Genomic DNA, 17716 nt, shown 5'->3' on the forward strand with positions numbered 1-17716 from the left:
GTAGCAGTAGCGGAAAAGTAGCTACAGTAGCAAGAGGTTTTGAGGTTGTACTAGGTCTGCTACTTGTGCTATTTTTTTATTTGAACAGTTTTGGACAAATGGGGTTTCCACCTGACAGAGATGACATTTTGTGAAAGAATAAGTGTTAAAGAATAGCTCTACTCTGTATTCTTAGTCATTTTTAATAGTTTAATCTCTTGTATTCTGGTGGCAGCCGTTGCTTGTTCAGTAACAGGGATCTATCTCTGTGTCTCTGCAGCTCTTTAGTAAATGAAAAATACATTTTCAGGTCAGCATATCAATTTTGGATAACACAGAACACCTGTCATTTCACACGATGGATGCCAAAACGCTTCGGACGGGTTCAGATTTAACCCCGGAGGTCGCCGCACCCGTCAGATGGCAGGTTGTAAGGTTTATATCAATACCAAGCAGCCGCAGCTCAACACTAACCTTTCGTGCTGCCCAGGCTGCTAGACAGCGCCTACGTTCTTCCCATCTGAGGATCAATGCGCGTGCCTCCCATAAGGATCCACTCAATGTTGTTTCTTTGCTGCTTGTTTTCTCCGAAAAATACTCCAAAGTTGTTGTTTTAGTCCAAACCGCCCGACGTTCAGATGTAAATAGTGATTACTGATTGCATCGCGCCAATGCGCCTAAGAGATGTAGGCTGCTGCTCGAAAAAAACGTTTTGCTCCTCCTCTTGTTGTATTGGGATGTGTGGGCGGAAATGCTTGGCGCCAATATCCACATTATGCCCTGGCTGCCTGCAGTAATTTCAAATGAACACCAGGGTGCGCTGAAAGTGTTAACAACACCTGTTGCATATGGTTCAGTAATTTCCCCTGACTCATGTCTGTAAGGCAGCAGTTATGCAGTTTGCAGTAATTAAACACAGAGGCGGCCTCCAAGTGTTTCTTTGGATAAAAGTATCCTCCCCAATCAAAACAGAAGCAGATGGTTAATGGCCGCCATCAGCTTGGAGAGATAAACAAAAACAACAATTGTGTTAATTATTAAAATGATTAACAGAAAGTAAACAGAAATATAGATTAAATCAATATTTGTGATATTTATTCCAGTACATCTGTGGATGTACCTATTTAAAAATGTCTAGGCTACATAAAATGTATAAATATAACATTTAATTTAGGTCACGTTGCTACACATTGTTAGGTTGTAGATCAACTCTTTTATGCAAGCGACACTGGTCATACTATGGGTTATAAATAGACTTAAGATAAATCTCATTAAACTGGTTTCAATTAATAAAATGTCCAATTGGTATGTTAGAATACATGTTAATACAATATAACTTATACAATCTGTATGGAGTATGTTAATACAATAATACTTATATAATCTATATGGTATCAGGACAATCCTGATTAATATCTTATCAACATATTAAACAAATGCAAAGTTAAATGACGTTGGATAGCTGATGTGGAGCTAAACACATTTGTTTACTTTCACCGTTTTAATATTTAAATGTTATGATGAAAGGCTCCACTGTGCATCATCAGTTTGTACTCGCCTGTGGCTTCAGTGGGCATGAAATCAGCTGAGCTCCGCGCACCTGAGATTCGTTTGTGCAATTGTGCTGCGGGAGGGGAAAGGAATGGGATTGGATTAAAACAATTCGGGCATTTCACGCATTAACGTGGGTCCAAAAATACGGTAATGACTCGTCGATACTCCACGAGTCATTGAAAGTCATTAGGCTCGAGTTCGAGTCGAGTCTGGAGTCTTTGAGGCGCGAGACTGAGTCGAGTCTAGAGTCCCATTCAGTGGCGAAAATATCGACCGCACCGGGGCCCAGCCGGGGCCCAGCCGGGGCCCAGCTGGGGCTCGGCTCAGCCCCCAAGGGGCCCAAGAAGGGGGAAGAAGAAAAGGAAAAAAAAGTCAAGGCCGACAGTGAAAAGAAAGTCTAGGTACCGAGGCTACTCGGTAACACCAAGGACTCGTCACACTTGAAGCTATAAACAGCTTCAAGTCTGTACTACTTCCGTGTTGCATAACAGTGAACAAAATACCTGCACTGAGGCCTCAGAGCATGCACGCTGAGTCTTAGGTCCGGTCGCCTTGTTACAGAAGGAACAAAACACTGTGCAAGGTCTGATGGGAGATTCATCGGCAAACACATCAGTATCGGCCGATTCTAGTTGTTTTTTGATTATTCGGCTGATTAATGAATCGGCCCAATTGTCTTTACAGATAAACAATCCCAAAGTAACAGCTTGAACACATCTACAAGCTCACAATATTAAATATAAGGTATTAAAGTTAAATCTGACTTGCCTAAGCCTGCAGTGCAGAAACCCTGTTACATGTATTATTCAGAATGGACAATAGTATTTTTTTTTTTTAATACAGAATGAGATCATATCAACATCAGTAATATCGGTTATCGGCCATAACAGCAATTCCTTATATCGGATATCGATATCGGCCAAAATGTCTCATCGGCACATCCCGATTATGAAAGACAGATTTTTGCTGAAAATAGGCGATCATCAAGCTGTGACGCGTTGAGAGCTTGTAGACCTGCTATTTTTCAGTTTTTTCCCTGAATACGGATGTTGGGGTTTAAGTGACTAAACCCATTGTCTTGTGTCCTCATGTGTTCATCCGTCCTCCTCTTTCCCCTCCGTCGCCAACAGCAACGAGGAGGACGTCACCGCGGTGACAGACAGCAGCGGCAACACCCTGCGTATCCGTAGAGACACCAATAGGATGCCAGTACGCGTGGTCGCCCCCGACAACCAGGTTAGTGGAGTGACTGATACTGTCGGTGGCCAGCAAGTTAGAGTGGCTGACTTTACACCTATTTGTATGCCTAATCTGTGTGTGTGTGTGTGTGTGTGTGTGTGTGTGTGTGTGTGTGTGTGTGTGTGTGTGTGTGTGTGTGTGTGTGTGTGTGTGTGTGTGTGTGTGTGTGTGTGTGTGTGTGTGTGTGTGTGTGCGCACGTGCAGGTTATATGGCTGACCATCGGTACCAACGGAGGTCTGAAGACACTCACGGCTCAGGGACAGGAACTGGTGTTGTTTAGCTACCATGGCAACAGTGGGCTGCTCGCCACCAAAAGCATCCAGATCGGCTGGACCACCTTCTACGAGTGAGTGTAACTTTGCTGTGTTTGTGTGCGTGTGCGTGTGCGCGTGCATGTGTGTGTGTGCGTGTGCGTGTGTGCGCGCGCGTGTGTGTGTGTGTGTGTATGTGTGTGTGTGTGTGTGTGTGTGTGTGTGTGTGTGTGTGTGTGCGTGTGCGTGTGTGTGTGTGTGTGTGCTCCTGAGTGCGTATGTGTGCATGCGTGTGTGTGTGTAGTTATAGAGACAGAGGGAGGCAGAGACAGAGAGTGTGTACATGTATGTATTTGCACAATCAAACATACAATCTCACACACACACTCAGGGAACTAATCCACACTTCATCATACAAACACAGGTCCATAATAAACATTGAATAAACAAAACAGAAAAATATAATTGGAACCCAACACTCGACAGACTCAATAAGCACTTACGATGCACAGTGCCTATCCTGTATATTCCTTCATAATATAATCCCAATGCACATTTCAGCCCTCTTTTCATATATGCCTATACAACAATGCATGCGTAAACAAATTGCAGTCCTTGAGCGCTCTATGCACTATATGAACGAGGCGCAGTGTTCGTCCAATGCTATTTCATTTTCAATTTAAAAATGCTGGAGATACCACAGTGGCGTCAATGTTTATCTATTATAAGCACCCAAATCACAGCAGAAGTTATCTCATGACACTTTACATATAGAACAGGTCAAGACCATGCTGTTTACCGCAGACACAGTGGAATATAAAGTCCTCAAGGCTGTAGATCAGACTGATATACCAGTCTGGCCGATGTGTCAGACATTATTTGACCGTTTTAACGTGGTTTTATTGGCATTCATGCAGCCCATGCATATCAATTTAAAACCACGTTTTAGCTGAATTAAACAATTCACACTCACAACCTTGTGACTGATTCACACGATTTGTGTGAATTTGTTTGAACAAAACATACAAAAGTGAAAATAAGTGTGAAGAGGTCAGGTGTCATTTCTGAAACATTTCGATAAACAATGGAAGAAATAGACAAACTTGGCTTGTAGCTTGGCTCTCTTCACCCTTGGTCTCATGCCAAAGTATAATATACTTCATCATGAGACAAAATGGCAAAAATATTTTAGAGTGTAAGTGGGTAAGAGCCAAACGGCAGACAGCCAACATTTCTTCAAAAACTCTCTGTCTCTCTTTCTCTCTCTCTCTCTCTCTCTCTCTCTCTCTCTCTCTCATACAGCTATGACAGCGAGGGTCGTCTGACCAACGTGACCTTCCCGACGGGCGTGGTGACCAACCTCCACGGGGACATGTCTTCGGGCGCCGTCGCCGTGGACATCGAGACGTCGGGGCGAGACGAGGACGTCTCCATAACGACCAACCTGTCCTCCATAGATTCCTACTACACACTGGTGCAGGGTAAGACATTAATATGCTGTATATCGTTTGGGAGGCAGCCATGGCCTAAGGGCTGGAGGAGCACACTTGAACTTAAGGTTCCCGGTTCAATAATCCGGATAGAGAAGACGAGTGAATGGTGACCCCTCCCCCCAACACTGCTGAAGTACCTTGAGCAAGGCACTGACCCCCCAGCTGCTCCGGCTGTGGAAAAGTATAGAGCCTGCAGCCAAATCCGATTGGTTTCTGATCTGTAGGACTGATCACCCACACCGTTACTTCCAAGTATCAGATCAGATACTTGGAACTACTATGTGTTGTTTTGTTGTTGGTGTTGAACAGACCTGTGAAGATGAATATCCTTTGGGACGATAAAGATTATAATTATTTACACTGGTCTAGATCTATTGAGACATTGTCAAGCTATTTGTATTGCTTGCTGTGGTAGGCTAACAATGAAATGACATAGGTGTGAGGAATGTGCCAAAGTCTATGTAGCAGATGCTAACTCTTAAACAGAGCAACTTACAATAAGGAAGCTAAACACATTCATGAAAAATGCAGAGAGACAGTGTAGTGCCTCAGTTAAACTAGCGTCATGCGTAAACCAATAACCTACAATAGCATCAGTCTAAATAATCTGCTACCTAAATGTAAACATTGTGGTCATGAAGCCTAAGTAACAAACATATGAGAATAAATAAATGACCAATGATCAGAACTAGGTCAAGCACTCGCTAGTTGAATAGTCCACAGTTCATCGGGTCATGGGTGCACGTTTCTGGCAGAAACAGTACAGCCTTTTAAGATGTATTTTCTATGTAGCTGCTTGCTGGAGCTACACAATAAAAAAAATAGATCCTAAAAGGGAGTGAACCACTGCTCTAGCTTGCAGTACATAATAATATAACTGCCTGACATGAGGAACGAGTGAAAACAAGTAACAACCCATCCTGCGAATAAAATGAACACACATGGTCTCTGCGTTGTCCGTCTGAGAGAGTTATCTGTGCTGGCTTCATACAGTATCACCTTCAGTCATCAAATATTATAGACCATTACTGTGATTAAGAAGCTGACAAAGTCATCAATATCGTTCATATCTCTGAACTAGCTTATTAGAAAATATGACCTTCTGTGTGTGTGTGTGTGTGTGCGTGTGCGTGTGCGTGTGCGTGTGCGTGTGTGTGTGTGAGAGAGAGAGAGAGAGAGAGAGAGTTAGTGCCCCCCTGGTACTAATGTCCACTGCGCTGTTTCATTATTGAAGAGACCATATATATATACCGGTACAGTAAACATCAATACACATATATGCAATGCGGTGCCATAAAAAAGCAGACAGACAGACATATAGACAGACTGTAATGCAAGGCCTAATCTCAGCGCTGCTGGGTATTGGATTTACAGTTGTGTAGTGATAATAAATGTGTAAGTAACGGTTATGGGAGTCATAACTGTGGCTTTTACGGCCCCAGAAAGCGCTATTGATAGAATGCTGTATTATACAGCGCCACATACTGTATTTATTTACCCCCATGCACATGGACTGTTTACTAATATTTGGATGGATGGATGGATGGATGGATGGATGGATGGATGGATGGATGGATGGATGGAAGGATGGATGGATGGATGGATGGATGGATGGATGGATGGATGGATGGATGGTAGGGGGCTCCCCATCTCCCCAGCTCTTTAGTAGACAGAAAAAAGAAAAAAGTCTGAAAAAGATTTCAGACTCCGGATTGTTTGGATAGCTTGTGTGTAGCTTGTGTTTTACTACTTTTACTTTGGAATGTAAGTAGATTTTGATGTCTATAATTTTGACTCATACTCATACTGACTCACCTGCCAGTGTCGTGAGGAGCCTCCACCGGGAGGATGTATAGAGCCTTCGTCCTTCGTTTGTGTACTAGACGCTCGACCACAGTAGATTTGAACCCGCAGGCTCCCAAGAACCCAGGCTTTTTACTTGTAACAGAGCAGTTGGTTTTCAACCAGTGGTCCAGGGACCACCAGTGGTCCTTGAGGGGGTTCCAGGTGGTCCCCAGCTAAATGCTGGAGAATTGGTAACCAGATGGACCCTTATAGATCTTGAGAGCGTAAAAAGAAAATCTTCTTACGCTCTCAAGAGTTAAATTATTGTGTGCATTACTTCATTTACATGAAGTCTACACAATTAGAGAATGTAGAAGAATTGTTATTTTGATCAACGTTTGCAACGTTTTGCATTGTAGACTAAATCTTATCCAACGACAAAACAAAATATTCTTTAGTATTGGGTGTGAGAGGCTAAATCTCAACCAATGGTGGTCCGTGCCTCAAATGCCTAATAAATGATGGTCCTTGAAATGAAAAGTGTTGAAACCCCATGTTTATATTGTGGTACTTTAACTCATAAGTAAAACATGTGAGTCACTGCTCCGTGTGAACCTGGCTGGGCAGTAGCTTGTGTTTTGCCCTAGCAGCAGCCCTAGCGGCCTAGCAGGGTGCTCAGAGCACTATTGATCGGGCATCGGCCCCGCCGTAGGTTGCAGCTGGACAAAGCACAGCAGTATTGATTTTAAAGTGATAAGTTATTCACAGCCACCCACAACAATAGCTCTCCCTCCCTCTCTGCCCTCGATCCACATCCATTATTTAGTCAAATAAACAGCAGCTGTACCTGCATCGCATCCAAATGCTGCAGGGATGGCAGCGCAAGAAAAGATACAGTACCTCCTGACCCGATTCACACCACAGTATAAAGCTTACTGAGTGTGTGTGTGTGTGTGTGTGTGTGTGTGTGTGTGTGTGTGTGTGTGTGTGTGTGTGTGTGTGTGTGTGTGTGTGTGTGTGTGTGTGTGTGTGTGTGTGTGCGTGCGTGCGTGCGTGCGTGCGTGCGTGCGTGCGTGCGTGCGTGCGTGCGTGCGTGCGTGCGTGCGTGCGTGCGTGCGTGCGTGCGTGCGTGCGTGCGTGCGTGCGTGCGTGCGTGCGTGCGTGCGTGCGTGCGTGCGTGCGTGCGTGCGTGCGTGCGCCTGACTGATTGTCATTCACTACATCTCTCACTAATTTATTATTTCTGTCACTTGTTTTCTCTCTCTCTCTCTCTCTCGACACACACACACACACACACACACACACCCTCCTGGCCAGCGGCCATTAGCGGTGTGTGAAAGGTCAAGGAGAAGTGGATGAAGGCTGCTGATTGTTAATACCTGCTCTGTGCTCCATTAGAGGGTTCAAAATGCCATCAATCAATCAATCAATCAATCAATCAGTAAACCTATCTTTTGCTCTGTGTCTCTCCAGATCAGCTTCGTAACAGTTACCAGGTGGGAAACGACCATTCTCTGAGGGTCATCTACGCCAATGGAATGGACACACACTACCAGACCGAACCGCACATACTGGCAGGTATGACCACACCGCACATACTGGCAGGTATGGTCAATCAATCAATCAATAAATAAATCAGTCAATCAATCAATCAATCAATCAATCAATCAATCAATCAATCAAGCTTTATTCATATAGCACAATTCAGAGTGCAGTTCAAAGTGCTTCAGGTAGAAAAGAAAGGAATCAAAATACAAATACAAATACAATATAATAAGGTACAAAAATAATTTGACAAAATAACTAGGGCCGGGACTTTAACGCGTTAATTGAGATTAATTAACTACAGAAAAATTAACGCGTTAAAAAAATTAACGCATTTTAATCGCACTATTTTTTTCACCGCGGAACGTTGTCACTGGACAGTTTTCAGATGGACCGGCGCACCACCCAGTTCACCGAGTGAAGTGTCCGTTGTTACAGGGAGTGGAAACCACCCCCCTTTAGAATGGTATGCCCCAGCAGCATTGGGGGAACAATAACACCACCAGACAGTTCACCAGACCGGGGGAAGCCGCTGAGATCACTTTGCTTGTCCCCGTGGATTGGAAATAGGATTTAAAAGGCTATCCGATGATAGCGTGGATTACAGCACAGTTGTGTGCAATTATTCAATAAAGAATTCGCATATCACCGAAGACCGCACCTCGTCAAGCCTCCAGTATCGGCTCGATGCGAAACATGTTGCACCGAGCCTAGCCTGGAAGCTAACGTCAACAACAGTAGCTCTGGTCCTTAGCGTAGTTAGGACTCAGGAGGAGTTCTATGGTACTTAATTTGATCCTTTCCCCTCACACCCACGGAAGTGCAGGCTGTGCAGCCCCTCGTTTTTAGCACAAAAAAAATATGTGAAAGCCTACTTTCCTCCTTCTAACACTATGGATCAGAGCTAACGTTATTCCAACTACCAGTAGCAATTCAAGGACCCGACCATAACTAAACGGTTATGGCCAAATAAAATGTAAAATCTGTTAATGGCTGTTACTGTATGTCCACGGAAGAAACACAGAGGTGCTTTGTTATGGTCATGTCACATATTTGCTGCACCAAGCCCCCCCCCAACCCTGTGGAATGCATTCCCCAAACTCTCAGAGACATGCCCCCACCATCCAAACCTTCAATATTGCTTTCCCCAGCTATTTCATCTATTTAATTCCTTAGTGTTTTTCCTCTAATAAAGTTGTTTTTGATTTATCATGTCCCCCTTGTAAAGCATTTTGGGTACTCAGAAAAGCTCTATATAAATTATTAAATTTGAGATATTATCATAATTTATTACCCCTATTATTACTACAAAAATGTTTTATTGCTTAAACTTATGTATTCACTATTCATTGATTCACTAGTATACCAAAATCCATTTGAAAAAATAGCTTTCTCACTGTTCTCGGGTCAAATAATGATATGCGATTAAAATGCGATTAATCGAGATTAATTAACTACAAAGCCTCTGATTAATTAGATTAAAATTTTTAATCGAGTCCCAGCTCTAAAAATAACAAAATACATGCAACAATCTACGTAAAAGCAATGATAAAAAGGTGCGTCTTAAGATTACGTTTAAAAATGTCCACAGTTTCAGAGAACCGTAGGTCCCCCGGCAGGCTGTTCCAGAGCACAGGGCCATAGTAACTAAAGCTTATCCATATTTTTTGGTGTTAATAGACTCTGGAATTTCTAAGAGATCAGCGCTCAAGGATCTAAGGGGTCTGCCAGGCACGTATTTAGGGAAGCATTGCTGACAAGTAGGCAGGCGCATTCCCATTCAATGATTTATTAAAAACCAGAAGGGTTTTAAAATCTATTCTTACAGGCAACCAGTGCAGGGACTTTAAAATAGGTGTAATGTGTGCTCTACATTTTGTCTTTGTCAGCACACGGGCTGCTGCATTTTGGACAACGTTTTTGTAAAGCCAGTCAGGAGAGCATTTAAATCATCAAGCCTACTATAATAAAGCAATGTATGTTTCTCAGTGTCAGCTTAGAGAAATGGTCGGACTTTGGAAATGTTTCGCAGATGGTAAAAATATATTTTAGTGATGTTTCTATGTTCAAATCGCTGTCAAAGATAACTCAAGTTTTTGACTTGATCCTTGGTGTGAAGTGCCCTGGATTTACGTAAGCCGACAGTTTTTCCCTCTGGGCCTTTGCCCCGACGAGGAGGATTTCGGTTTTTCCTTCGTTCAATTGAAGGATATTCTCTGACATCCATGCTTTTATGTCAGAGATACAGTTTACTACACCGCCATAATGATCCTAATATACACTACCAGACACATAGAGCGTCGCAGTCCCGCCCCCTTCGAAGGCACAGGAAGAGAATGTCCCATTCATTTATATACATTTAAAAAATATTGTTTATTGTCATGATTTGTCAGGAGCCGAGTTGGTGTGGTCTGAAGCTTTAAAGGTCTTTAAATAATACTTTTTGAAACTTCTATGGAAAAATTAATGGGAAGCGACGTGTCTCCATTGAAGGCAGGAAGTCAAGCGGAAGTGCCGAAGGCACACTGCGTCGCTGCCCAAGTGACGTCACTCACTTGGCAAGCTTCCGCTTTGCTTCCGCTTTGCTTCCGCTTTGCTTCCGCTATGCTTCCGCTTTGCTTCCGCTATGCTTCCGCTTTGCTTCCGCTATGCTTCCGCTTTGCTTCCGCTATGCTTCCGCTATGCTTCCGCTATGCTTCCGCTTTGCTTCCGCTATGCTTCCGCTTTGTTTCCGCTATGCTTCCGCTTTGCTTCCGCTATGCTTCCGCTTTGCTTCCGCTATGCTTCCGCTTTGCTTCCGCTTTGCTTCCGCTTTGCTTCCGCGTTGCTTCCGCTATGCTTCCGCTATGCTTCCGCTTTGCTTCCGCTTTGTTTCCGCTTTGCTTCCGCTATGCTTCCGCTATGCTTCCGCTATGCTTCCGCTTTGCTTGCGCTATGATTCCGCTTTGCTTCCGCTTTGCTTGCGCTTTGCTTCCGCTATGCTTCCGCTTTGCTTCCGCTATGCTTCCGCTTTGCTTCCGCTATGCTTCCGCTTTGCTTCCGCTATGATTCCGCTTTGCTTCCGCTTTGCTTGCGATTTGCTTCCGCTATGCTTCCGCTTTGCTTCCGCTATGCTTCCGCTATGCTTCCGCTTTGCTTCCGCTATGCTTCCGCTTTGCTTCCGCTATGCTTCCGCTTTGCTTGCGCTATGCTTCCGCTTTGCTTCCGCTTTGCTTCCGTTATGCTTCCGCTATGCTTCCGCTATGCTTCCGCTATGCTTCCGCTTTGCTTGCGCTATGATTCCGCTTTGCTTGCGATTTGCTTCCGCTTTGCTTCCGCTATGCTTCCGCTATGCTTCCGCTATGCTTCCGCTTTGCTTCCGCTATGCTTCCGCTATGCTTCCGCTTTGCTTGCGATTTGCTTCCGCTTTGCTTCCGCTATGCTTCCGCTATGATTCCGCTTTGCTTGCGATTTGCTTCCGCTTTGCTTCCGCTATGCTTCCGCTATGCTTCCGCTATGCTTCCGCTATGCTTCCGCTATGCTTCCGCTATGCTTCCGCTTTGCTTCCGCTTTGCTTCCGCTATGATTCCGCTTTGCTTCCGCTTTGCTTCCGCTATGATTCCGCTTTGCTTCCGCTTTGCTTCCGCTATGCTTCCGCTATGCTTCCGCTATGCTTCCGCTATGCTTCCGCTTTGCTTGCGCTATGCTTCCGCTATGCTTCCGCTATGCTTCCGCTATGCTTCCGCTATGCGTCCGCTTTGCTTCCGCTATGATTCCGCTTTGCTTCCGCTTTGCTTGCGATTTGCTTCCGCTATGCTTCCGCTTTGCTTCCGCTATGCTTCCGCTTTGCTTCCGCTATGCTTCCGCTATGCTTCCGCTATGCTTCCGCTTTGCTTGCGCTTTGCTTCCGCTTTGCGTCCGCTTTGCTTCCGCTTTGCTTCCGCTATGCTTCCGCTATGCTTCCGCTATGCTTCGCAAGGAATCTCGGAAAAGCTTGCCTCCATGTTGCCTTCAAGAGAGACACACGCCCCAAAGCTGAAGGAGGCGTCGATGCTGGAAGCTATGACACTGCCGTAACAAACCTAATACGCACGCACGCACGCACGCACGCACGCACGCACGCACGCACGCACGCACCTTAATGATCCTAATATACTGGCAGATTGTCAGAAACAATGTAGGATTTAGAAGGCATTGCGTCGAAAACATTCGTAATAAATATATTCCTTTTCAACAGAAAGGTTCAGTAATAACATGTTTAGAATATAAATAAATTGAGTTGACATGGAGAAGCAGAATATAGCTATTTGTAGGTATTAGTAAGAGCCTTCTGCTCTCATCATCTGACTCTGAAACTCATCCCGCCGGGAAATCAATAAATAATACAGCCGGGGTGTTTTCGCACTTCATGAGAGAGAGAGAGAGAGAGAGAGAGAGAGAGAGAGAGAGAGAGAGAGAGAGAGAGAGAGAGAGAGAGAGAGAGAGAGAGAGAGAGAGAGAGAGAGAGAGAGAGAGAGAGAGAGAGAGAGAGAGAGAGAGAGAGAGAGAGAGAGAGACTCCCCAGAGCTCTGACTCTGAAGGAATCAACGCCCACACAACAAACGTTGATATCTGTACGTTTGTTGAAAAGGACAGCAGTGTGTTTACTGTTCGTTTAGAGTAGACAGTCCCTGTCTCTGCCTGAATCTGGATTTAACCCATTCTGGGCGGGAACCCCTTTTGGTGTTTTAACTCAGCATTATGTTATACTTAAGGTATTGAAAAATAGCAGATCTACAAGCTCATAGCGCGCCACCGAGTGGCGCGCTACAAGCTTGTAGGTCTGCTATTTTTTTTAAATTGTGAAAATGCGGCACAAATCTTTCAGAAGACTTTTTTTTTTTTTTTTTTCGACGTCAGGGTTTGTTCTACGTGGTACGAGGGGTGTACCCCCCGCCGATGGGACGTTATATGCCAACTCCGTATATATCCGCACACCCCCCCCCCACCCCCCTTTACACCATGAAACATTACAAACGTTACATTTCTATGTTTGATGTATTGTATTGTATTGTTGTGAAGCACTTTGGTCAACTTCGGTTGTTTTAAACGTGCTATATAAATAAAGGTTGATTTGATTTGATTTGATGAAACGGTTGAACCGAAAATCTGCTTTTAACATTGGTTTGGTTGCTAGACAATGCCTCCGGCTCCGTCACCCCCAGCACCAGGATCTTTGCACACGGCCCCCATAGACCTCCTTCCTCCGAGAGTTCCCTCCGACCTCCGACCTCCCCTCTCAGAGTTATGGGGTTCCGTGGACTATAACGCATCAAACGGGGGGTCCTTGCAGTGAAACGGTTGTGTCCTTTGTTGAACAGGAGCGGCTAACCCGACCGTCGCCCGGCGGAACATGACCCTGCCGGGGGAGAACGGGCAGAACCTGGTGGAGTGGAGGTTCAGGAAGGAGCAGACCCGGGGGAAAGTCATCGTGTTCGGAAGGAAACTCAGGGTGAGTTACACCACTTCAAACTGTATAGCCTCCCAATTCTGGGGCTTAACATTTGGGGGGGGGGGGGGACTTGTGACTTGTCTTAAAGGAGCACCCGTTTTAAATTGTATCTTCACAAAATTGGTTCACGACTCCTCACTAATGCTCAGTATAAGATGGCACCATTTTTGTCAACTGCTCTGCATCTTTTTCTCCCTGGAAAGTAAAAAACAAAAGAAAGTTCTTGCCAAACCTGCCTATCAGACAGGACCGATTATATGATCTTATTTATTGGTGGTATTTCATACCTTAGCTTATGTCAGTGTCAAGCAAAAAAAAAAACTTTCTGACACAGACACACTGACAGCCTCATTAATAGACAGTGTCACATGGCTCAACACCAAGCATAGTACTGTACATAGTACATGTACAAATAGAACAAAGAAAGCAAAGTAAGTCACATGACTATCCTATAGGTCTGTCTCTGCATTTTCAATCCCCGTCGTCAATTATCTTTTCTGTCTCGTTTGTTGGTTCTCACTGTAAACACCTTCAACTGCTTATAGGATGGTGTGACACACACACACACACACACACACACACACACACACACACACACACACACACACACACACACACACACACACACACACACACACAAATGTCACCATGCACTGCATGTCTAACGGCACAGATCTGCGCAGGAGTTTCAGTCTGCATGATATTCCTCTCATACAGTAATACTATATGGTATGTAATATTTCTGTTGTGACCAACTAGTCACCACCCAGGACCAAGGAAGGACACAACACAGGGCAGCTTCCTTAAAGTTTCATTCCTTCAAGTCCAGGGAATAATACATCAAAATAACATTTCAAGCCTGTAGATCTGCTGTTTCTGGTGCATGATACAATACACAACTAAGTATAAATCAGGCCATGCATATACGTACGCACGCACGCACGCACGCACGCACGCACGCACGCACGCTATTCAGTTTTACTGTCCACAACTCCACATTGAATGACCATGTCTTGTCAACCTCCTCATTATAAAGTGATATACACAACAGATATTTTCTTTACGACCAACCCTCCCGCTGTCAGTAATGATTCGCATAATGATCTCGAAGTGGCTTTTTATTTATATATTTTGTTTTACTGGCCAGCGTTGCGTATAGTGAAGCACTACTTGTCATTTGGTCCTCGTTATCACAGCCGGGCCGGCCTGTCATGTGTAACGCAGAGCCGAGAGAGAACACACGCCGTTGGAAGACCCAATCTATTTAGCTTCTATAGCAGGGCTTCTCAAAGTGGGTTCCATGACACCTATAGCAGGGCTTCTCAAAGTGGGTGTCATGACACCCTATAGCAGGGCTTCTCAAAGTGGGTTCCATGACGCCCTATAGCAGGGCTTCTCAAAGTGGGTGTCATGACACCCTATAGCAGGGCTTCTCAAAGTGGGTGCCATGACACCCTATAGCAGGGCTTCTCAAAGTGGGTTCCATGACGCCCTATAGCAGGGCTTCTCAAAGTGGGTGCCATGACACCCTATAGCAGGGCTTCTCAAAGTGGGTTCCATGACACCCTATAGCAGGGCTTCTCAAAGTGGGTGCCATGATGCCTATAGCAGGCTAAGCAGGGCTTCTCAAAGTGGGTTCCATGACACCCTATAGCAGGGCTTCTCAAAGTGGGTTCCATGACACCCTATAGCAGGGCTTCTCAAAGTGGGTGCCATGACACCTAAAGCAGGGCTTCTCAAAGTGGGTTCCATGACACCCTATAGCAGGGCTTCTCAAAGTGGGTTCCATGACACCCTATAGCAGGGCTTCTCAAAGTGGGTGCCATGACACCTAAAGCAGGGCTTCTCAAAGTGGGTTCCATGACACCCTATAGCAGGGCTTCTCAAAGTGGGTGCCATGACACCCTATAGCAGGGCTTCTCAAAGTGGGTTCCATGACACCCTATAGCAGGGCTTCTCAAAGTGGGTGCCATGACACCCTATATCAGGGCTTCTCAAAGTGGGTGCCATGACGCCTATAGAGCGTCGCAGTCCCGCCCCCTACCATGGCCCAGGAAATGATTCTCCGTAAATTTTCCTCATAGACATTTCAGAAAGTATTTATTTAAAGACGTTTACGCCGCGGACAAAGCCAACTCGAGTCGTGACAAATCATGACAACAAACACAATTTTTTGGGCCGAACAAATAATTAGAAAGAAGAAAAAAAACGGCAGGTTACAACACTTTTTTTGTTGTTTTTCTTCTTTGTAATTATTTGTTGTCATGAGTTGTCACGACTCGAGTTGGCTTTGTCCGCGGCGTAACCGTCTTTACTTTTTGAAATGTCTATGGGAAAAATGCATTGGGATTCATTTCCTGGGCCATGGTAGGGGGGGCGGGACTGCGACGCTCTATAGCAGGGCTTCTCAAAGTGGGTGCCATGACGCCCTATAGCAGGGCTTCTCAACCTGGGGGTCGCCAGATTATTTTGGGGGGTCCCCAGATTATTAAAAAGAAGAAATAATCACACATGTGTGAACTGAGCAGTGCAACTATATATTTATTGTTATAGTTACTGTAATGTACTGTTCTATGTACTGTATTGTAGTGTACTGTGCTCTGTACTGTATTTTTAATATTTTTGGAAAAAATATTCGAGAAATGACAGAGTTACTGTGTGGGGGTCCCCGGAACATCTAGACCCCAGGAACGTGCCCAGGGCTCGTACTGTAGTGAACTCTGTGCCACTTTACTCTGTTCTGTACTCTACTGGCCAATTTAGGTTTTGCAGCTGTCCATGCTCAGACACGTACGTACGCACACATACATACATAGAGATAGCTGTGTAATGGAGCGAAGGCACCGCTCAAGAAAAAAATCGAAGGAACGTCAGTTACCATAGGGGAGATAGTGGCCTGCAGTGCCAGTGAAACCGGAGGTAAAAATGCAAGACTTGGCCAAAGCATTTCTGGAACCCCTTTTGGTGTTTTAAACATTATGTTGTAATTTAGCTATTGAAAAATAGCAGATCTACAAGCTCATAGCGCGCCACCGAGTGGCGCGCTACGAGCTTGTAGGTCTGCTATTTTTTGAAAAATCATTAAAATATTTATTTCAGAAAACTGGAGGATTTAGAAGATTTGTTTTAAATTTCGAGGTCAGGCCAAAATAGATTAAGTTAAACAACCTAGACCCTGTCTCTTTACTTAGTCAGACCTGCATTTCACTGTACTTGATGAGTCCTTTTTCCATCTACAGCAACTCTCTTGAAAAAATATCAAAAGTGTGCAGGTATCGTGGGAATCTGTGTCCATTACAATGTGCTAGATCCCTGGGAGATGGATGATGAGGTGGTGCGCCACATGCACCTACCATCAGCTCCCAGTACTTCCCAGCAACTTGCCGCACCCAAGCCGTGCTACTCATACGAACCCATGGCCTTGTGGTTCAAAGGCAAGACCTCTATTGACTGAAATACCCAGACACGCGTGGAAACATGCATATGCCAAAAACGGCTACTTTTCAGGATTCTAATTCAGATAGCAAAAATAGCACATATACAAGCTCAAAGCGCCTTACTTTGGGCCGTGTTTTCCGAGCTTGTAGATCTGCCGTTTTGGATAGTGTTGTGTGATGCTGTAGTATGATCAAGTACGGCATTAATTTACCAAAACACACAAGCGTTAAAATATGGAGATAAGAACTTCCTGCCCGACAGCAAAGGCATGTATTCTATGGAGTTGTGTATTTATTTTTGCCATGCCACAAAGCCATTAGGAGAAGGAGGAACAGCTCTACGTTCTCAGCACAGCGTCTGAATATTGCATAAAGAGCTCTGTGTGTTAGTGTGTGTAACGAGTACCGCTTAATGAGGGGGTGGCTCTGGAGTTTGGTGGGTTTGATATCCCCCGAAGAAGTGTCTGCGGCTTTATGCATAGCGCTAATGGCTGTGTTGTGTGTGTCACTAATGGGGTGGGTTTAACATCGTAAGCTAGCATTAATGAATACTTGGGTGCGTGCCGGATTCACACACCTATAATAGCCACATGTCGGTCCTGCAATGCATAGTTTGATTGATTGATTGAATGCTTTATTAGTCACAAATGTAAACAGCAGTCCTGGGGAATTGTTTCCATTGTGGTCTTATGTATGAAATTCATCAACATAAGTGTACACAATACATAAAAGGAGGACAAGAATAAATGGCGGCTGTGAATGTTGAATTTACATCTACCTCCCCTGGCCCTGATAGATTATTCTTTAGGCCAGTTTCGAAAGAAACCTGTGATTCACATACTTTAATGGATGGTGTCAGAGCATTTCACATTTTGGAGCATTAGAACGAGAATTTTCCCATTTTTGTTCTATATTTGGGGAGTCCCAGACCATGGTCGCTCCCTCTGGTGCTGTGGCTGTCA

The 17716-nt window shown here is 44.7% G+C and overlaps 1 protein-coding gene across 1 annotated transcript in view; it reads left to right on the forward strand.

Annotated features, from left to right (window-relative positions):
- Positions 1–17716, forward strand: part of tenm3 (teneurin transmembrane protein 3) — a 411418-nt gene that overhangs the window by 363993 nt on the left and 29709 nt on the right. Inside the window, exons 36-40 of the mRNA XM_079498542.1 lie at positions 2664–2769; positions 2977–3119; positions 4327–4505; positions 7776–7880; positions 13187–13317. Of these exons, the coding sequence (XP_079354668.1) occupies positions 2664–2769; positions 2977–3119; positions 4327–4505; positions 7776–7880; positions 13187–13317 (664 nt within the window). The remainder of the gene's footprint in view (positions 1–2663; positions 2770–2976; positions 3120–4326; positions 4506–7775; positions 7881–13186; positions 13318–17716) is intronic.

This window comes from Electrona antarctica (genome assembly GCF_951216825.1).
Source record: "Electrona antarctica genome assembly, chromosome: 4".
Classification (NCBI taxonomy): domain Eukaryota; kingdom Metazoa; phylum Chordata; class Actinopteri; order Myctophiformes; family Myctophidae; genus Electrona; species Electrona antarctica.